The sequence below is a fragment of the Mytilus californianus genome, unplaced genomic scaffold (assembly GCF_021869535.1).
Source record: "Mytilus californianus isolate M0D057914Y unplaced genomic scaffold, xbMytCali1.0.p SCAF_13, whole genome shotgun sequence".
NCBI classification, from domain to species: Eukaryota; Metazoa; Mollusca; class Bivalvia; order Mytilida; family Mytilidae; genus Mytilus; species Mytilus californianus.
In genome coordinates, this window is record NW_026262615.1 from 2,623,024 (window position 1) to 2,646,885 (window position 23,862).

The 23,862-nt window shown below is 31.3% G+C and overlaps 1 protein-coding gene across 1 annotated transcript in view; it reads left to right on the top strand.

Moving 5' to 3' along the window:
* The first annotated feature begins 2,589 nt into the window (after nt 1-2,589).
* Nucleotides 2,590-23,862, top strand: part of LOC127723013 (uncharacterized) — a 29,210-nt gene continuing 7,937 nt past the window's right edge. Inside the window, exons 1-3 of the mRNA XM_052229416.1 lie at nt 2,590-2,634; nt 21,854-21,918; nt 23,548-23,856. Coding sequence (XP_052085376.1) covers nt 21,858-21,918; nt 23,548-23,856 — 370 coding nt within the window. The 5' untranslated portion in view covers nt 2,590-2,634; nt 21,854-21,857. The remainder of the gene's footprint in view (nt 2,635-21,853; nt 21,919-23,547; nt 23,857-23,862) is intronic.

A 23,862-nucleotide genomic window follows, 5' to 3' on the forward strand; every position in this document is an offset into this window, starting at 1 on the left:
GTTAATATTAGAAAATTTTATAAAATTTTGTTGCTTTTTCGTGATTTTTCTCTTTTTTTTTACAAGAAAAAGCATATTATTTCAACTTCTTTGTTATAAATGATTGAAAAAATACATAGAATTTTAAAAAGAAAAAATATGGGAAGTTTATATTTTTGGTACAATCATTTCTTTGTACCTCTCACCCAATCATAAAATTTTAATTTCATTACTCAAAAACTACTTATTGTAAGTACTCAATTTTTTCACAAAATTTAGTTTGATTATTATATTTTTAAAATTCATTGATATTTTCCACTTGTATCACACTTGTATGACATGTATAGGAAATAAGATTTCAACGAGACTGAAACATCAGAAAGATATATCCTTAACATATGAATATAGAATGCGCTTCGGACGCATTAAATTTATACGTGTTGTTTTCATTTTTTAAAAAGATGTGGTATGATTGCCAATGAGACAACTCTCCACAAGAGAACAAATTGACACAGAAATCAACAACCATTGGTGACCGTACAAAGATACATCTTTCCAACTATGCAACTTTATGATGATTCTTCACTTTAACATTATGAAATTCAAATGTATTATTTTGATAGTGTGCGACATTTAAGATACTATCATAGATCAAATTTACTTTGGCAACAATCGGGATTTTTTCCTGTATTTCGGATTAGTTGAAATGGGTATGTGTTGTATACCCTAAATGTGTAATGTTTTGTCAGATTATACATGTTATATTTGCAGTTGTTTGCCCAAGATATTGTATATATTTCATTGTTAGTTTGGTGATTTCTTGGCATGTCTGGAAAAGTTTGCTCGAGATACTTATGTCGAAACTCACTTTTGGTATTCTATTTTTTTTATGTTAATGTGAATCAAAGACATTCAGATTTTTAATTACAATTTTAAGATATAAGATAACGTATTATTACATCCATGAAAAATTGTTATAGTGTTCATAATTTTAAATCTGACCATCAGAACATTGTCAATCGATTTGTACATTGATTAACTACTAACGTTTTAATTTTTTACGTTTTTGATATTTTTATCTATTTATCCCTGAAATGATGTATTCCGTAATCATGGTAATAGTCAGTGTCTTGGTTTTTTCCTTTAGGGATTAAAGGTGCTAATTGCTAAATATCTCTCATATTGTGTTTTTGTTTCATTCAAAGTTCCGGAATTGTTAACCACCAAATAAGTAAATATTTAAGTCGAATGATGAAGGTTTCACGATTTGTTTTTGTGATTTTCCTTATGGTTATTGAACTATTGGCCCAATAGACACCTTTAATTTTCCTTGCAGTCTTTTATGAACTAGTTTGTTGTTTCGTCCTCATTTGTTTTTTACCATGACGTTGTCATTTTCTCGAATAAGTATTTAAAATTTCCCCTTGGTAACATCAGTTGCCGATTTAATCGTTGCGATATTGACTGCTTTAACCCCTTTCCGTTGTCATTGTTCAGTATATTATTAAGTTGATTTGTGCTATAAACACCTAAAAATTTGTGCTCCAATGTTTTTGTGTGATATGGTTTTGTTTGTCGTTTTCCCGAAATTCATAAAATTGCCATCTCCTAAATACTTGAATAATTAAACATACTTATTGTCTGAAATTTTGTAACAAAAGAAATTCATTAAACAGTCAAAAGAATCAACAAATTTTCAGTGCATTTAAAAAGTGAGATTTATGAACGGTTAATTTGATTTTTGCAAACAAATTATATTTAATTTATAGAATCATGATTTAGCAAGTAATTCAGATATATTTGTTCTAATCCCGAGATGTATAAATAAATCATTGGCACAGAGATAGGTAGCGTCTGCATGTAGTTTTGACAATATAATGCAAATGTTGAAATTAAAATAACAATGCTTCAATCTTTCAATCAGTTTAATTGAGGTCTAGAGCTGGCATGTCAGTAACTACTTGTTGCCTTTTGTTAATTTATATTGATCATTGTCATTTTGATTACTAGTTTCTTTTGTTACCTATTCTAACATCGGACGCAGACTTCTTTTAAACTGAGTGTTACTGTGCGTATTGCTGTGTGTGTTTATTATTAGCCCCTTGGCTAGATGTATAGGAGGAGGGTTGAGATCTCACAAAAACATGTTTAACCTCATATAGTCGGGGAAGTCATGTCTTCTTCCTATGGTAAGTTGTAAAATAAGATCTAGTAACTTCCTCACACAAACATTCTGAATATGTAGGACAGTGGCTAAACATGTCATAAAGATAAAGTGGTTTTTTTAAAAGACCAATTTTAAAGTCAAATTATTTTGATAAATAACTTTAACACGCAATACGGGTAATTGGGCTATTTTACACAATATGTAATGATTTTCGCTTTGAACTTTAATAAAGACACCTTCATTATGCACAGATTAAAATTCGTCTTTCGGTCAATTTTATAAAACACAAAATGTTAACAAAAGATTACCGGTATTTTGTTTCCCTTTGTCACACGAAAGACAACGTTCGATACTTTGTTTTTTAAGAAAGGCGAATGACAGGTTTCAATTAAAAAAAGTATTATGTTTTTTCCCGAGATTCTCAATAACGCTTCTTGTCGATGTTCAAACCTGACATCCGGAATAACAATTCATTTGCTTATAGAAAGGTAAAAAAATTAGTCAATTTGTCTTCCTGTTGTTACAGTTAAGTCAATTTATACTTTTTGTTCTTAATATTTATACCGCTTTATTTTCATAATAAGTTTGTTATGTATTGATGTATGAGATAGCGGCAAAAGATACCAAAGGGGGTATTCAAACGCATAGGTCGAAGAAAAACTGAGAAAACGAAACATGACAAGAACACAACATCGAGAACAAAATACTGAGCAACACGAAGACCTCAAAAACATGTGTGATCTAAGGTGCTTCGGAATTGTAAGAGGATCTTGCTCAACATGTTACACCAGTGACAGTTGACGAGAAATATGACAAACAAAAAGTGCCAGACAATTAAAAGTCAACTTTGTCTAATAATTTTGTTAACAATTTTTGAATTTATGAACAGACAATTCCATTGAGATCGTGATTCGGGTAGTCTTTAATTTTTTAACACATTATTATTTCATGTGTTTTAGCTGTTTATCAAGATAAAGGTGACAATTGTGCAATTTTAGCACAGTTTTCAACAATTTGCAAGGTGAACGTGATAGTTAAGTTTTTTTGGTGGGGGGGATGCTATTTTTATAGGCTATCCCTTAGATGGAATATAAAACAAACGGTTCCGGTGAGGGTACAATTTATGGCTGCAGGATTTGAATCTACCTTTCCAATCAGTGTCTATTAGCACCAACGTTTTGAGGTTGATCTCCGCTAAAAGCTAGGTGTAATCGATATAGTATTATATTTTCCTTCTGATTTAGTCAACTTATAAACATGACATCCACGATATACATGATGTATTGTTGAAAGGGAAGTGACAGTAATTTTTCGAGAAAAGAAAATAAAATATTAATTTTTATATTTTAGTTTAAACATAAGTACATGTACTGAAAATCCTGATATTAACTGAATATGAGTACACATTGTTTAAATTTTTGCTTTATAAATTCAGCGAGGGATAAATATGCTGGTATATAAAAAACAATATAAATTACACAGTATTAAATAAGGAACAATCGGATCTATTCAACCGATAAACAATTGATAAATGTTAACATTTTGCATGTGAAATACAACTATTTGTAGACTTACATAAATTATTGTTATTGGAAATTTTTGTCATCTTTTTCTTAAATTTCTAAAAAACATCTAGTGTGTTATAATTTTAGAGCTTGACCATTTTTTTGATAGACAATACGCCCTAAAACCACCCAATTCCACCGATAAATAGATGGTTGATTTAATTTTACAACATTAATGCCAACATGCTTATAGGTGTAATACCACCAAATCATAGTACGTCACATCCGGTTGCATACGAAAATAGGTCGAAAAAAAATATTCCCTTGAATTTGACAGTTGTAGGTAATTGATCCTACATTTCATTGCAGTAAAACATTTCTGAGTCATAAACATATATCTTGGGTATTTCAAAGCACCATTATTTCTTTATTTGGGGTTTCTATAGAATATTTTGGAAACTTGAGGTTACATGGTTACTAAAGCTTGTACACAGGTTTAAAAAGGGGGAAAATTTGATTGGTTAACTTCCAGTGATGGTTATTTTCTTATATGCAAAGAAATGTTATGTGAAATTTTTTCTATAGTACTGGACAGGATAAAACTTTACTCATGCCAAGTATTTCTTTATTTGAAACAAAGATACATTCTGCACAATTTTTTGAAAAGTGCAAATTTAACAAAGACTAATAGGGGAAAATCAATGGTGGTATTACACCTAATATGGGAAGCTGTACATGCACCTTTGACCTTGTGAGTACTCTCATGTGTTAAAATGTCTTGCTATTTAAGTGAAATATTACAAATAATGAAATATTCTGAGTGGATTGAGTCTCCAAAATACATTTTATGAGAAAATTTCCTTGAAATAGGACTTTACCATGAATATTAGTTGACAGAACAAGCCATACTTAGAGTCTTGGGGAGCTTTTTCTCCTTATTTCTTATATTCTGCTATACTAGAAAATTTTTCCTAAGAAATACTTTAATAAATATATAGTTTTAAGTAAATGAAATTATTTTTAAAGCAGTAACAACAAATTATTCACCAAAAGAGAAGTTTTTTATGTCCCTCTCTGGAACGCGGCGTAAATTTAAGTTTTACGCAAGGACTTATTGAAACCTCCTTGGAGACAGTAAACTTTTATACGGATAGTTCAAGCAGCTTGAATACTTCAATTAATCATTTATAATAACATTCCTATCATAAATGAGTGAAAGTTACCCCAAAATTTTTATTTATTGGCCTAAAAAGTAGAAATTTTGAGGAAATGAGAGGTATAAATGGACCAAAAGAGACTTTATAAGGAAAAATAAGAGGTCCATTAGTAGTATTTATCATCCTAAAGTCATCTTTTGTATCATATTCAACTGTTTGTAGGCAGATGAGATAAATATTTGATCATTTATTGGTCCACACTATATTCTATCATGATGCGGCTTGGTTTGAATTTTTCGAAGAAATTTTGCTCGAATCGCTGTAGATGTCGTCTTACATTATACTAGATTTTTCTCAAACTATTGAACTGATTATGACAAAACTTGACAGGAATGCTTGAAATAACCAGTATTACAAAGAAAAAAAGTCACATTCAGTTTATTCAACAAAAAAGTCTTCTTTAGGTGTAATACCACCAAATCATAGTACGTCACATCCGGTTGCATACGAAAATAGGTCGAAAAAAAATATTCCCTTGAATTTGACAGTTGTAGGTAATTGATCCTACATTTCATTGCAGTAAAACATTTCTGAGTCATAAACATATATCTTGGGTATTTCAAAGCACCATTATTTCTTTATTTGGGGTTTCTATAGAATATTTTGGAAACTTGAGGTTACATGGTTACTAAAGCTTGTACACAGGTTACAAAAGGGGGAAAATTTGATTGGTTAACTTCCAGTGATGGTTATTTTCTTATATGCAATGAAATGTTATGTGAAATTTTTTCTATAGTACTGGACAGGATAAAACTTTACTCATGCCAAGTATTTCTTTATTTGAAACAAAGATAAATTCTGCACAATTTTTTGAAAAGTGCAAATTTAACAAAGACTAATAGGGGAAAATCAATGGTGGTATTACACCTAATATGGGAAGCTGTACATGCACCTTTGACCTTGTGAGTACTCTCATGTGTTAAAATTTCTTGCTATTTAAGTGAAATATTACAAATAATGAAATATTCTAAGTGGATTGAGTCTCCAAAATACATTTTATGAGAAAATTTCCTTGAAATAGGACTTTACCATGAATATTAGTTGACAGAACAAGCCATACTTAGAGTCTTGGGGAGCTTTTTCTCCTTATTTCTTATATTCTGCTATACTAGAAAATTTTTCCTAAGAAATACTTTAATAAATATATAGTTTTAAGTAAATGAAATTATTTTTAAAGCAGTAACAACAAATTATTCACCAAAAGAGAAGTTTTTTATGTCCCTCTCTGGAACGCGGCGTAAATTTAAGTTTTACGCAAGGACTTATTGAAACCTCCTTGGAGACAGTAAACTTTTATACGGATAGTTCAAGCAGCTTGAATACTTCAATTAATCATTTATAATAACATTCCTATCATAAATGAGTGAAAGTTACCCCAAAATTTTTATTAATTGGCCTAAAAAGTAGAAATTTTGAGGAAATGAGAGGTATAAATGGACCAAAAGAGACTTTATAAGGAAAAATAAGAGATCCATTAGTAGTATTTATCATCCTAAAGTCATCTTTTGTATCATATTCAACTGTTTGTAGGCAGATGAGATAAATATTTGATCATTTATTGGTCCACACTATATTCTATCATGATGCGGCTTGGTTTGAATTTTTCGAAGAAATTTTGCTCGAATCGCTCTGGATGTCGTCTTACATTATACTAGATTTTTCTCAAACTATTGAACTGATTATGACAAAACTTGACAGGAATGCTTGAAATAACCAGTATTACAAAGAAAAAAAGTCACATTCAGTTTATTCAACAAAAAAGTCTTCTTTAGGTGTAATACCACCAAATCATAGTACGTCACATCCGGTTGCATACGAAAATAGGTCGAAAAAAAATATTCCCTTGAATTTGACAGTTGTAGGTAATTGATCCTACATTTCATTGCAGTAAAACATTTCTGAGTCATAAACATATATCTTGGGTATTTCAAAGCACCATTATTTCTTTATTTGGGGTTTCTATAGAATATTTTGGAAACTTGAGGTTACATGGTTACTAAAGCTTGTACACAGGTTAAAAAAGGGGGAAAATTTGATTGGTTAACTTCCAGTGATGGTTATTTTCTTATATGCAATGAAATGTTATGTGAAATTTTTTCTATAGTACTGGACAGGATAAAACTTTACTCATGCCAAGTATTTCTTTATTTGAAACAAAGATAAATTCTGCACAATTTTTTGAAAAGTGCAAATTTAACAAAGACTAATAGGGGAAAATCAATGGTGGTATTACACCTAATATGGGAAGCTGTACATGCACCTTTGACCTTGTGAGTACTCTCATGTGTTAAAATTTCTTGCTATTTAAGTGAAATATTACAAATAATGAAATATTCTAAGTGGATTGAGTCTCCAAAATACATTTTATGAGAAAATTTCCTTGAAATAGGACTTTACCATGAATATTAGTTGACAGAACAAGCCATACTTAGAGTCTTGGGGAGCTTTTTCTCCTTATTTCTTATATTCTGCTATACTAGAAAATTTTTCCTAAGAAATACTTTAATAAATATATAGTTTTAAGTAAATGAAATTATTTTTAAAGCAGTAACAACAAATTATTCACCAAAAGAGAAGTTTTTTATGTCCCTCTCTGGAACGCGGCGTAAATTTAAGTTTTACGCAAGGACTTATTGAAACCTCCTTGGAGACAGTAAACTTTTATACGGATAGTTCAAGCAGCTTGAATACTTCAATTAATCATTTATAATAACATTCCTATCATAAATGAGTGAAAGTTACCCCAAAATTTTTATTTATTGGCCTAAAAAGTAGAAATTTTGAGGAAATGAGAGGTATAAATGGACCAAAAGAGACTTTATAAGGAAAAATAAGAGGTCCATTAGTAGTATTTATCATCCTAAAGTCATCTTTTGTATCATATTCAACTGTTTGTAGGCAGATGAGATAAATATTTGATCATTTATTGGTCCACACTATATTCTATCATGATGCGGCTTGGTTTGAATTTTTCGAAGAAATTTTGCTCGAATCGCTGTAGATGTCGTCTTACATTATACTAGATTTTTCTCAAACTATTGAACTGATTATGACAAAACTTGACAGGAATGCTTGAAATAACCAGTATTACAAAGGAAAGAAGTCACATTCAGTTTATTCAACAAAAAAGTCTTCTTTAGGTGTAATACCACCAAATCATAGTACGTCACATCCGGTTGCATACGAAAATAGGTCAAAAAAAAAATATTCCCTTGAATTTGACAGTTGTAGGTAATTGATCCTACATTTCATTGCAGTAAAACATTTCTGAGTCATAAACATATATCTTGGGTATTTCAAAGCACCATTATTTCTTTATTTGGGGTTTCTATAGAATATTTTGGAAACTTGAGGTTACATGGTTACTAAAGCTTGTACACAGGTTAAAAAAGGGGGAAAATTTGATTGGTTAACTTCCAGTGATGGTTATTTTCTTATATGCAATGAAATGTTATGTGAAATTTTTTCTATAGTACTGGACAGGATAAAACTTTACTCATGCCAAGTATTTCTTTATTTGAAACAAAGATAAATTCTGCACAATTTTTTGAAAAGTGCAAATTTAACAAAGACTAATAGGGGAAAATCAATGGTGGTATTACACCTAATATGGGAAGCTGTACATGCACCTTTGACCTTGTGAGTACTCTCATGTGTTAAAATTTCTTGCTATTTAAGTGAAATATTACAAATAATGAAATATTCTAAGTGGATTGAGTCTCCAAAATACATTTTATGAGAAAATTTCCTTGAAATAGGACTTTACCATGAATATTAGTTGACAGAACAAGCCATACTTAGAGTCTTGGGGAGCTTTTTCTCCTTATTTCTTATATTCTGCTATACTAGAAAATTTTTCCTCAGAAATACTTTAATAAATATATAGTTTTAAGTAAATGAAATTATTTTTAAAGCAGTAACAACAAATTATTCACCAAAAGAGAAGTTTTTTATGTCCCTCTCTGGAACGCGGCGTAAATTTAAGTTTTACGCAAGGACTTATTGAAACCTCCTTGGAGACAGTAAACTTTTATACGGATAGTTCAAGCAGCTTGAATACTTCAATTAATCATTTATAATAACATTCCTATCATAAATGAGTGAAAGTTACCCCAAAATTTTTATTTATTGGCCTAAAAAGTAGAAATTTTGAGGAAATGAGAGGTATAAATGAACCAAAAGAGACTTTATAAGGAAAAATAAGAGGTCCATTAGTAGTATTTATCATCCTAAAGTCATCTTTTGTATCATATTCAACTGTTTGTAGGCAGATGAGATAAATATTTGATTATTTATTGGTCCTCACTATATTCTATCATGATGCGGCTTGGTTTGAATTTTTCGAAGAAATTTTGCTCGAATCGCTGTAGATGTCGTCTTACATTATACTAGATTTTTCTCAAACTATTGAACTGATTATGACAAAACTTGACAGGAATGCTTGAAATAACCAGTATTACAAAGGAAAAAAGTCACATTCAGTTTATTCAACAAAAAAGTCTTCTTTAGGTGTAATACCACCAAATCATAGTACGTCACATCCGGTTGCATACGAAAATAGGTCGAAAAAAAATATTCCCTTGAATTTGACAGTTGTAGGTAATTGATCCTACATTTCATTGCAGTAAAACATTTCTGAGTCATAAACATATATCTTGGGTATTTCAAAGCACCATTATTTCTTTATTTGGGGTTTCTATAGAATATTTTGGAAACTTGAGGTTACATGGTTACTAAAGCTTGTACACAGGTTAAAAAAGGGGGAAAATTTGATTGGTTAACTTCCAGTGATGGTTATTTTCTTATATGCAATGAAATATTATGTGAAATTTTTTCTATAGTACTGGACAGGATAAAACTTTACTCAAGCCAAGTATTTCTTTATTTGAAACAAAGATAAATTCTGCACAATTTTTTGAAAAGTGCAAATTTAACAAAGACTAATAGGGGAAAATCAACGGTGGTATTACACCTAATATGGGAAGCTGTACATGCACCTTTGACCTTGTGAGTACTCTCATGTGTTAAAATTTCTTGCTATTTAAGTGAAATATTACAAATAATGAAATATTCTGAGTGGATTGAGTCTCCAAAATACATTTTATGAGAAAATTTCCTTGAAATAGGACTTTACCATGAATATTAGTTGACAGAACAAGCCATACTTAGAGTCTTGGGGAGCTTTTTCTCCTTATTTCTTATATTCTGCTATACTAGAAAATTTTTCCTAAGAAATACTTTAATAAATATATAGTTTTAAGTAAATGAAATTATTTCTAAAGCAGTAACAACAAATTATTCACCAAAAGAGAAGTTTTTTATGTCCCTCTCTGGAACGCGGCGTAAATTTAAGTTTTACGTAAGGACTTATTGAAACCTCCTTGGAGACAGTAAACTTTTATACGGATAGTTCAAGCAGCTTGGATACTTCAATTAATCATTTATAATAACATTCCTATCATAAATGAGTGAAAGTTACCCCAAAATTTTTATTTATTGGCCTAAAAAGTAGAAATTTTGAGGAAATGAGAGGTATAAATGAACCAAAAGAGACTTTATAAGGAAAAATAAGAGGTCCATTAGTAGTATTTATCATCCTCAAGTCATATTTTGTATCATATTCAACTGTTTGTAGGCAGATGAGATAAATATTTGATCATTTATTGGTCCTCACTATATTCTATCATGATGCGGCTTGGTTTGAATTTTTCGAAGAAATTTTGCTCGAATCGCTGTAGATGTCGTCTTACATTATACTAGATTTTTCTCAAACAATTGAACTGATTATGACAAAACTTGACAGGAATGCTTGAAATAACCAGTATTACAAAGGAAAAAAGTCACATTCAGTTTATTCAACAAAAAAGTCTTCTTTAGGTGTAATACCACCAAATCATAGTACGTCACATCCGGTTGCATACGAAAATAGGTCGAAAAAAAATATTCCCTTGAATTTGACAGTTGTAGGTAATTGATCCTACATTTCATTGCAGTAAAACATTTCTGAGTCATAAACATATATCTTGGGTATTTCAAAGCACCATTATTTCTTTATTTGGGGTTTCTATAGAATATTTTGGAAACTTGAGGTTACATGGTTACTAAAGCTTGTACACAGGTTAAAAAAGGGGGAAAATTTGATTGGTTAACTTCCAGTGATGGTTATTTTCTTATATGCAATGAAATGTTATGTGAAATTTTTTCTATAGTACTGGACAGGATAAAACTTTACTCATGCCAAGTATTTCTTTATTTGAAACAAAGATAAATTCTGCACAATTTTTTGAAAAGTGCAAATTTAACAAAGACTAATAGGGGAAAATCAATGGTGGTATTACACCTATATATATATATGTATGACAGTTGTTATCCATTCGTTTGATGTGTTTTAACACTTGATTTTGTCATTTGAATGGGGACTTTCCGTTTTGAATTTTCCTCGGAGTTTTGTTGTTATTTTACTTTTTCTTAGATTTAGATAAAATAATTAAATCCTATCAAAGTAAGAAATTAAAATGTAGAACTATTTTCTTACATTCACGTCTTGTGTCTCCTTGCCGATCATACCACATCCCCTATGTATTTTTTAATCGGTTACTGCACGTCTTTAGCTTTTGTTATTCTTACCAAAAACTAGTCTTTATTTAAATACATTTACGTCTGTGCTTTTCTCATATGCATTTGTAACAATAGGTTAACAATATTCCCTGTTGTACATGAAACAAAGTGGAGTTTTAAAAAGGGGTTAAACAACTGGACACGATAACCACATACAAGACACTTATGGAGTGCAAGTGTCAAGTCAAGGTGGTGCTATTTCTTTTTTTACTAACTTTCATTTGGATGCTGTTTAATGGTTTAATGGTTGTGTGTTGTAATTTTGGTAATGACCATTTATTGAGTTTTTGTGTATATTCAAACAACACCTTGCCATGTTGTATGGTGTTTGCATTATTTTATTTGAAATCGTCTTTAATTGAAATTAACTTTTCTTTGGCTTGATTATACATATCATGACTATAAAGATAATTATTTAGATTTTAGCAATAATGGATTTACGCTTTTCCGCTAAATATAGTGATTTACTTAAATGGCCATATCAAATCGTACCTGGAGATCACGAATTTAGTGTTGAAAGCATAAGTAGCGATTGCGATGACGAAGATATCAACGGACTTATTTCCCACTTGGAAACAAAATCAGGACGGATGCTGCAAGCACATGGTAGCAACAGGATTTTGACAGAATTGCAGTTAAAATAACATGATAGAAAAAAGACACATGCAGATGTGAGAATGTATATACAATCACTCTTCCAAAACACTGTAAAGTTACTACAAGATACGTATTCTGTTTTCCGAAACAGCGAACTGCATCTTGCTGGCAGTATGGGAGAACAAACTAAAGTTGGCAGACCAGATGAATTCGATTTTGTTATAATTTTACCACAGCTAGCAGAGATAGATATATTTTATCCATACCGCATGGATGAAAATAAGCATATCCGTGAATATGCCAAAGATTTCAGTTTTGGTTACCCGGATGCATTTACAGATGATATCAGATTGGGAATACACGATTTACTACTTGCATCTTTAGTTGAAAATTTGAATGAAGGTTGGAAGATAATGCTGACGTTTTGGTTCGTAGCGCAGACGGCTTTGAAATAGATATCGATGTTACCATTTTGATTCAATTTGAAAAGGCCACCCTTTCCCCATACGCAGATAACTTGAATATAAAACAATACTATATAGACAAATTGGCTAATGACAAGGAAGTGATCTATGCAATTTTAAGATATGAAAACCATGCATTTCGCCCAAGCAAAGCTCATCTCGAGAAAGCTCTTTTGAAAAAAGAAAACATACAAAGGGTTTACAATGTAGCAAAACGCTCTGTAAAGACATTTCCACCGACAATGGAGGTTCGAGAACATTGTGGACGATGCAAGGAATCAAAAATTGGCTCATACACACTAAAAAATATACTTTTTTATATGATACACTTTTATCCAGATGAGTCGTGTTGGTCAGACAGTCATTTCAGCACACGCGTAATAGAAATATTTGTTATACTAAAACATTAATATGACCAAACCATGCGTAATTTTGTTGAATACGTCTCATTGAAAATGAAACATCTAGAAAACAAATTAAAGTATTCACCTTCTTTAAAACTTCCAATAGATGTCACAGTCACCAGGGACATCCGATATGATGATAAATGGATAGATCAGGACAAAGAATATGAGGGATCAACTTTTCGTGAGTTGAGTAAAATACACTTCTAAATGAATGCAAAACGATTATGACCAAAAGCGAAAAAATATAAGAAGACTGACATAGAAGACAAGGTAAGGTTCTGCTATGGACCTCTTGATGGAGAAATAAATTTTGATCCATTCAAAAGTACACCAGGCAAACAAAAGATCGATCCTAAAAGACCACAAATTATTCATAACTATGCAACGCCTCCTCTTTCCGGTTTCCTGCCTACCAAGGATGAAATATATGACTTAATCGACGATGCGTCCTTCCGAGAAGAAGTAGAGAAGTACTTCAGTTTTCTGCAAAAACAATCTTGGGATTTTAAGGAAGTCATTACCAGATTAGTTCAGCTGCTTTTAACCAAGTTAAGTACACAGAAAAAGAAAACGTTTTAAATATACTGCTTACAAATACTAACAGCTATATATATATATATATATATATATATATATATATATATAAGTCGAGTGGTCTAGCGCGTCGGGCATAGTGCAAGGCGATTTGGTGCCATGATATCTCAGTAGCAAGAGTTCGAATCCCAGCGAGTGAAGAACAAAAAATTTGCTTTCGCAAATTTAAAGATCTAACATCGTTGGGCTGATGTTTAGACGAATTATATATACAGAATGTATTTTCAGCCTTGTATCGCCATCACTGCTGGTCTATCCTATGATTGCGTTGGATAAAATCCGCAATTTTTATACGTGTGCATGCAAAGCAAATTTCTTGGTAGAGGGGTCTAAATACAGCACAAACAACATTTTCCAAAAGACCAAATGAGTGAAAAAGTATATTTTAACAAAACGCATTTGACTAGCAGGTCGAACAACTGATGTTCTTAAACCCTGCTGACTGCCATTGGCGATTGCCAAATAAACGGATCACCGATGTAATAAATGGATCTCAATTATAAATTTAATACTAAACAGAAAACAATAAACTTGCGGAAAAGATGGTTTACCGCAAACAAAAGGTGCAAAGGTTGTTGTACACCATATCCGGATTTCGACAATTAATGTCTCTTCAGTGATGTTAGGAATCGAAACGGTATTTGGAAGGCCATATAATTTACCTCAATTTAGGATAGACTCTTGAATTTTGAAAGAGTCAAAATAGGATGAACGGATCATATAAACCCAAAGGCAAATATAAAACAAGCCCAAACGAAAAAATATAAACAAGTCTAAATTGAAAACAACGTTCTATCCTATGATTGCGTTGGATAAAAACCGCAATTTTTATACGTGTGCATGCAAAGCAAAATATATATATATATATATATACATACATATATGATATTTACTTATTGTAACGAGACCGGGATAAGTACCGGTACTTGATGTTTTGCAACTAACAAATGTACAGATTGTAATAAAATACGAAAAACAGGTTTAATATGTTTACATAACATATAACTTATAGTAACAAGTAAACAAATTTAAAAAAAAAATTAGTAAAAAAAATGTTGTAAAATGAATCACACGTTTAGAAAGAGAACTGACATTTCCGTCATTGTTTATTCATCAACAACTAGTACTTAAAATATTTCATTACACAAAGATATATTCATATTATCATATTGAAGAAAAAAAATAAAATATCAAAAACAAAAACAAAAATAAACGCCAAAGGAAAATTCAAAACGGAAAGTTCGTAATCAAATGTCCAAATCAGGGATATGACAGTTGTTAGTCACCCGTTTGTTGTGTTTGAGCTTTTGATCTTGCCTTTTGATAAGGGACTTTTCGTTTCTAAATTTCAGTATTTTTGTTATTAGTTTTTGTATATATATTAAGAGACAATTATATCTTTCCGCTCTCGTATATAAAGAGACAATTATACCTTTACGCTCCAAGATGTTCTTTCTAAAAGAAATAACTGAATCAACATTTCTCATATTGAGAATATGAAGTACAATAGTTACATGTTTTAAAAAACTAGAACAAGTATTATAGATACAATGGATAAGCGCTTATTCATTGTGGCTCTTACCTAAATATTGTGTCGATGTCTTTTAAAAAGCCTTTTAGTATGTATCGAGGTTCTCACGTGATCATGGTCAACGATGCATAAAGTTCACAATCAATAGGTTAGAGAAATACAAATATAACATAACACGTCTGTCTATAAATTGTGATGCATCTGAATATCTTCTGTAACCTAACAAATAAGACATCTTTGAAATTATTTCTAAGAATATCTAATAAGTATGTTAACAAAATTTCTAGCAAGAAATAAAGTTTAGGTACAATACAACTTACTCGCATAGGGATTTGTAAATGAACATTTGAAAAGAAACGTAGTACATGTAAAACAGATGGAATCATACTGTATTTATAAAACAATAATGGACAAATTAAATGTATTCATTTCTTTTCAAATACGTCATATAGCATTTAGTAATCTAAAAATAAACGGTTAAATCCGCTCTTAGTATTAAAAAATCCACAAAAATATACACAACAAGAAAAAAATAAAATAAAAAAAAACGAAACAAAAAAACAGGAACAACAAAGAGAGATAACAAGGATTCTAACCAAAACCGACAAGTCTTTAACTTCAAGTTGACTCTATAGCTCTTTAATCTTCACCTCACGACTACTATATTATACTATACGATGGTCTATTATGTAGATAAAAAGGTACAAGCCCCGTTTGTCCGTTGTACCGATTTGTATTATATGTTCGTTATTATAAATGAAATAGACAGCTGCAATATCACCTAGTGGAAAGGTTTCGTCGAGGTGTTGAAATCAGTCTAACATAACAGATGTCAAGGAGGGGTTTCGATTACCCAGTAAATTCATATAGAAATTCCAAAGTTTTTAGATTTATTTCATAAGTAAACAAAATGCAGTAAATTCTTAAAAAAATATCACTGACTCACACATAATACATGTGGAGCAGGATCTGCTTACCCTTCCGGAGCACCTGAGATCACCCCTAGTTTTTGGTGGGGTTCGTGTTGCTTAGTCTTTAGTTTTCTATGTTGTGTCATCTGTACTATTATTTGTCTGTTTGTCTATTTATTTTTGGCCATGGCGTTGTCAGTTTGGTTTCGATCTATGAGTTTGACTGTCCCTCTGGTATCTTTCGTCCCTCTCTTATACATACGTTATATTTTTCGGACATTAATCTAGTCAGTTTCTGAGTAAAATGGCTCATTTTTTTTAAAAATCAATACTCACTAGAAATGTGTATATTCGTATGATTTGTCTTATTATTTCAAATTCTCAATCGGAATTTGTGAGCCATCGATCAAAAATGTGTTTAAGTGTGTTTTTCAACAGACTGTCGGAATTCCAATGGGAACCAATTGTGCTCCTCTTCTTGCCGACTTGTTTCTTTATTATTATGAGGCTGACTTCATACAGGAACTTCTTAGGAAGGAAAATAAGAAGCTAGCAATATCCTTTAACTTCACGTTCCGATATATAGATGATGTTCTCTCACTAAATAATACAAAATTTGGTGACTATGTTGAACGAATCTATCCCATCGAACTAGAGATAAAGGAAACTACAGATACAATTAAGTCTGCCTCATATCTTGACTTACATCTAAAAATTGATAATGAGGGTCGGTTGAAAACAAAACTTTACGACAAAAGAGATGATTTCAGCTTCCGAATTGTGAACTTTCCATTTCTATGTAGCAACATTCCAGCAGCGCCTGCATACGGAGGTTATATCTCCCAATTGATACGATATTCCCGGGCTTGTACTTCCTATCATGATTTCCTTGATAGGGGATTGCTGCTCACAAGGAAGCGTTTAAACCAAGAGTTTCAAAAGGTAAAGTTGAAATCATCACTTCGTAAATTTTACGGACGCCATCACGGGTTGGTTGACCGTTATGGAATAACCGTTTCACAGATGATATCGGATATGTTCCTTATGTCGTAACTACAACACCCTCCCCTTTTCACGAATGTGACCTACCGAATTAGACTACTTACCGGATTTGTAATAACATAAGCAATACGACGGGTGCCACATGTGGAGCAGGATCTGCTTACCCTTCCGGAGCACCTGTGATCACCCCCAGTTTTTGGTGGGGTTCGTGTTGCTTAGTCTTTAGTTTTCTATGTTGTGTCATCTGTACTATTATTTGTCTGTTTGTCTATTTATTTTTGGCCATGGCGTTGTCAGTTTGTTTTTGATCTATGAGTTTGACTGTCTCTCTGGTATATTTCGTCCCTCTTTCAGTAAATGCGGAGTTATATCTTTTTCTTCGCGAACAGAGACATGATTTCTAGTCGGGAGTTTTCTACTCAATTGTGTGTAAATAAGGAAGTTAGCAAGACATCCGATAAGTGTATATATCATAAAACCCTCAAGCATAATTGTAGAGCGTCCATATCGCAAAGCAAAGGAATTACCAGAAGCCTGCGTAAAAACAGACAATCACCAAACTATTTCAATTTCTGGTCTCATTATACAGTAAAATTGAGAATTGTAATGGGGAACGTGTCAAAGAAAAAAACAACCCTACCAACGAGCAAATAAAAAAAGAAAAAGCCCATGGCCCCCTATTTTTCTTCAATACAGCGAGAAGATTCCACACCAAGAAGCGGGCTTCAGCTTGCCTCTTAACAGTTAAAAATGTGTACTTGTTTACGTCACACAAAACTCCGAAATATATAAATGAATAACAATTAAAAAAATTTACAAGACTAACAAAGGCCAAAGGCTTCTGACTAAGAACAGGCGGAACCATGCAGGGGGTAGGGGTGGGGGTTATCGTGTTTTCGTAGGTATGCAAACGTTCTTTTGACAAAACATAACAAAATGTATAATGCCGCTTTTTTGGAATTCCAGATATCGAAACAAATTTGAGCACGATGACAACCATTTACAATGATCAGCGTTCCGTCATCCGACATTTGAATTGATTAGCCCTAGTTTGCAATACCGTCATAATGATAATTGTTGGACTAGTATTGTGAAAACAATTGTATGAGTTTCAAGATTATATATTCGTTACAAGAATACGTCATTGTTTGTGATGTTCTGTGCTGTCGTTATTTGACGATGTTTGTTGTCATTCTGCGGTTTACATATTGAGGCGACTATTGTGTTGTTTATATGTGCGTTTGTTTGTGCCGTATTTGTATCACGTATTGATTAATTTTTTGCGAAATGTTTTAGCATTGCCATATTAACGGGAGGTTTGGCTAGCCATAAATAGTTATCCAAGTCAACATAATTTAATACGCCAGATGCTCGTTTCGTCTACATAAGACTCATCAATGACGCTAAGATCAGAAATGTTATAAAGAGAAACAAGTACAAAGTTGAACTATTGAACAGCTGTATGCTTCTGTGGCCTTTATTTGTAAGTCTATGCACACGCAAGGAAATCTTAAAAAAACGTTTGTGCGGCCATAGATCAGACATAAACAACGATGCAAATGTCATTATTTAGCAGCATTTTAATCAATATGATCTTTTAATCATTCCTATGCGAGTTCGTAGCATCTACTAAATCTACATAAAACTTACAATCCTTACCTTGCAACGCCTCTAGATAGACAAAAGGAACACAAATGGAATTATAATTAAAAACTGCGAAATCATACGATTGCAATGTCAAAATTGGTGGTATATATTTTCTATCTAATCCTTCCAGTAGCTTGGTAAAAATGTTATGAAAACAACACATTCTTGATTTATCTTCAGAAGGAACATTAAAAGCCAAATATTTAAAAGCAAAGGTTGTATGAGAACCAAAACTGTTGAAGTGCTATATAACCAAAAAATAACCTTAGAAAATACCCAAATCAACCTAAAGTCAACTTTGCCTGAGAGAGTTGAAGCCGATGTGTTGAATATTTTAAACTCTACTCGACGAGTAAGACGCAGTCATGGTCAACGTCATTTAATATCACCACTCTCCGTGACGTTTATATTAATGATCGCCTGCCTTTTATACAAAAGCTGTTTAATATTCTTCTCATTCGCACAAAGCTATATGTATTAACCCTCACAAATATGAGTACAAGTTAACTATCTTTCATATTCAATAAGACTCGAATGTCATATTTAACTATATTTAACTATAATAAATCAGATATTTTAAAATACAGACAAATATACATCTGAAAAAAGCAATTGAAAGTAAATTAAATGTTTTTGTTATCACTTAAACACTCTTTAACTTTTTCCCACAGTGATGGTAACCGACTGTAGCATCTAATTTACATTGTATATACAATGTACTAGTGAACGGCTGTTTCCAACAAAACAAAATAAGATGTACACAAATAGATATTTATGAAATACTGATTTCTATTAATTTTTAGCCGTTTATTGTTTTTATATTATCTCACTCTTAAGCATATATATAAATATAGTTAAATAATGAATCTGAATTCAAAGGTATTATTAAAATTGCGATTTAACTTTGCTTGTTTGCCAAATCTTTTATCATTAAAGGTCATCAGTTAGATTTGAGTATAATTTTTAAATGGATCGAATTGTTTTGGTGCATAGTTTGACAATTTATAATAGACACAACATGATGAAATATTTGATAGCAATTTCAGTATACATGGCATGTGTATGATTCAGACTATAATCACGTTAAGTCAAATACATTAAATAGACTTGATCCGCGTAGAAAAAATAAAACAGACTGGATCTATCTCACCCGTGTTAGGTCAGTGATTTTATAGGGAATTTCAACTTTTGTTTTAGTAAAATAGCCTTTTTATACTAATTCATATATACCCTTTTGTATACATAATACCAAATCTAGATAATGATATTTTCATAAAACTTATATTAGAGAAATTTAAGAGACTTTACAGTACCATTTTAAGTAAGGAACATTGCAAAACAGATATATAACTAACATTCATAATTTGATATTTCTGGTACTTATAAAAGTGTTTGCGTAAGTGAAGTAGTGATAGGAACATGATGAAGACTTAGGAACTATTGTTTTCAGAGATTGCGGCATCAACATTTTATAAATGATTGTGATAAGATCGACTCTTTGAGAAATTCATTGATATTTGTTCAATGGTATTTAGTATTCAGTTATATAAGCATCTGAATATCTTATTTTCGTTAAGATCATTTGGCCAACCCTCTAAATTATTGTCCTTAATTGTGTAACTTTTATATAGTTTTCATATTAAAATCTATGATTAGGGTAGTTAAGGGGGAGGGGATCACGAATGGAAGGTTCGTAATATTATGTATACGAATACTTTAACATTGTCATATCTCATATCCATGGCGATTATTTGGCCTCAACTCTCAGTTGTGAATTTGTAACAACTTTCGATTAGATTATGTATATTAGTTGATTGTCATTTACATTTCAAGATTTGCATTATAGTTTGAAATGGAATATAGATTGGTCATATTTTCGTGTCAACAGTTTTTTAGTTGATGAGTATGATATCAGACGAAACGGGTCTATGCAAAACTGAAGCTGTATATTAAAAGTATCATAAGTAAGAAATTAAGACATTTTAGCTTTTCTAAAAAAATGAAGGTTGTCCATGTTGTCGCTTATCTAACTATTCGATCATCAGAATAAATCTATTTGGAATGAAAACTAGAACAGAATTGCAAAGAACTCAATAAATGCTAACATCTCAAATGTCTGATATCTAGCAAGTGTTTTCAATGTTTATACTTTTATTGAAAAGCACATTGTTTCAATTCAATGCTGTTTGTTTGAGATAAGTTTGTCATTTCATATTTATAATGATTATCAAAATATAAGAAGATGTGGTATAATTGCTATGAGATAACTTTCCATGATATACAAAAAGAAGCAGATCTATGCAATTTTTGGTCGCTATAGAGCCTCCAACAATGGACAATTCCAAAACCTTTTAGAAGCCTTAGACTTTCCTAACATGATAACACGTAAATCATTTAAATTAGGCAAGAAAACAAACAATTGGAGCTTTGTAAAGGAAAAAAAAAAAAAAAAAAAAAACAATGCATGCAAAATAGAAATAGCGAACAGCGAAAAAAACACTTCATTACAGAGTCTTTTGATATGCACATACCTAATGTGGTGTGCTTCAATCTGTTATTGTGCGCTCCATCATTCTCTACCTTAAATAGGACAATGGTATAAAGGCACAAAGTACTATGTTCTATCAAATTTAAAAAAACAACATTTGAAAAAGAAATTATCAAAGCCAAAAATACCACAAACAAAAGGTCAACTCAAAATACCGATCTAAGAAAACTTAAAACATAAACCATGTTTTCAAGATCATCAATCAGTTCACGTCATAGGAATCCAGTGTGCAAAAAACCTTGACCACTGTTTCCATTACTCACATATAGGTTCTCATACGTAATGAGATCAAAGATAACAAATTTGTATTAACAAAAAAGGTTAGAGAAAATTAAATCAATATCAACAGTCAAAGACAAAATGAATAACAAAAACCCATTACTACATATAAAGAATATTAATCAACCTGAATCATACCATAGCTTTGGTTTGTCTAAGATGTAATGAGTGTATTTGGAATTATGGAAAAACAAGCTGTTGCATAGTGTATTAACTGTGAAATATTTACTCTAATAGCGGTTGACACTCAAGTGAACTTATACAGATATCCATAAAAATTTGAGGTGAAAAATTCATATTGATTATTTCAATTTCCCATGTTTTAATATAGTTTAATATATATCTTATTCCTTTTTCTCTATTGATAGTCTATTATTCATTTTTCAGTTATATGCTAGATATGCAGTATTTGATACCAATACTGGTTCTATTCAACTGTCTTATAATACAAGGTAATTAAATTATAACTGTATATTATGAAAAAAGGTTAACAAAGTTTGAAAACAAGTTGTAGAACAAATTAACTAATAGGGAAAAAAAATAATCTAATTTTTCTGTGTTTTGTCTCAAGGGGTATTGGCTTCCTCTCTATGGTATGTATGTCAATCTATCTGACAGTGTGTTTTGATGTTCAAAAAAGTTATTGTTGGTATAAGCAGTGCGTATACCAGTCCTCCTGCATCTGATATTGTGTTTCCCGTTGGTCAGTTGCTAACCAAAGACATATCAAAACTGTGACATATTGGTGTGCATGGTCTGATGTTAGAGTTGATATTCTGGTCAATGTTGCATATCAGTATGTTGTCAAAACAACGAAGATATATCACTTAGTCAAATTGTTTACTCAATCTACTGTGGCTTCATTGACCTGTATTTATGTTTGAGGTTAAAGGTAAAAGATTTAAAGATGAACGATATGAATACTTCTTATCTTGTTGCACAATAGATATAAGAAGATATGGTATTAGTGCAATTGTGACAACTCTAGATCTCCATCCAAGTCACAATGTGTAAAAGAAAAACCACTATAGGTCAAAGTACAATGTATAGGTTCTACAGTTTCCATATAGACATATTTACATTACCCTTCACTTCAGTTTCATTTTTCAGCTTTTATATAAAATGTATATGGTTTTGTATCCTGTGATTGTCTCTGGCATTACGAGTAGTATGACCAACATAATTATTGCAATGCATGCATGTGATTCAGACAAAGTTCACTTGACCTCGACTTTATTCAATGGGTCATTGATCAACATTAGTTTTCCGTGATAAAATCCATTTCTCAGATATTATAAGCAATTGTATTTGGTGTATGGAATGATAGTGAGATGTACATTACCTTTATGCAGGATTCACCTTATTGATCCCATTTCATGGATAACTTTTCAACGTTAAGATTCGTGATCAGGAATATTTATGATTTGGTCTGTTTCGAAGATATAATCAGCAATAGGTCAACTTTATTAAACTCAATTTAATGGTTCATTGATGAACATTAAGTTTTTGTGTGATCAGGCCTATTCCTAAGATACTAGTAGCAATATATCAACTAAACTTGATGTATGAAATGATGGCTACTTTTGAATTTAAGATATGTCTTTTGAATAAATTGTATTTCTGTTATTTATGTCGGATAACCTATTAAACTCTGATTATCATTTGCAATTAATAGGGGAAAACTGTACTGTATTATATATGTTTGACAGTTGAAAGAGATTGTATTCTCATATTATTAGTTCGAGGATAGTTATTGTTTGTATCAATAAAATCTTTTAACAAAAATAATGAACTTCATGAAATTAAAAAAGAAATAGTCCATAAACACTAACAAAATTAAACATTACCAACCAACGGAACAAGTGGAAAACAACTACTAGTATCATATTCCTGACTTGGAACAGTTACTTTTTGAAAATTGGTTTGTTAAATCTGGTTTTAAAGCTATCTTAACCTCCCACTTGTATGACAGTTGTTTATAGTTCCTAAAATTATAACAGTTGTTTATAGTTTGTTACATTAGAACGCGATCTAAATTTGAACCTTTAATTCAAAGAGGAAATCAAATTACAATGTTTTAGGTGTTCGGGATTGGAGAATTGTTGGAAAGGTAACAGATTATGGACAAAATGTGACATTATTTTGCAATGTTCCAAATTGCTATCCCAAAAATTCTGGTTGGTATAGGTGGACATCGAAACATGACAAACTGCTGATTAATATCAAATCAGGCTTTCTTTACAACAAGTATGATGGAAAGGTGTTGAAGGATGGATTTACCTTAGTTATTCAGAATCTGACTACAAATGATCTTAATGTTTGGTATTCCTGTGTGTATGAATCAATTATAGGTGAAAGAAAATATCTACAGGAAGAGGATGTTTTCGCCTGTAAAT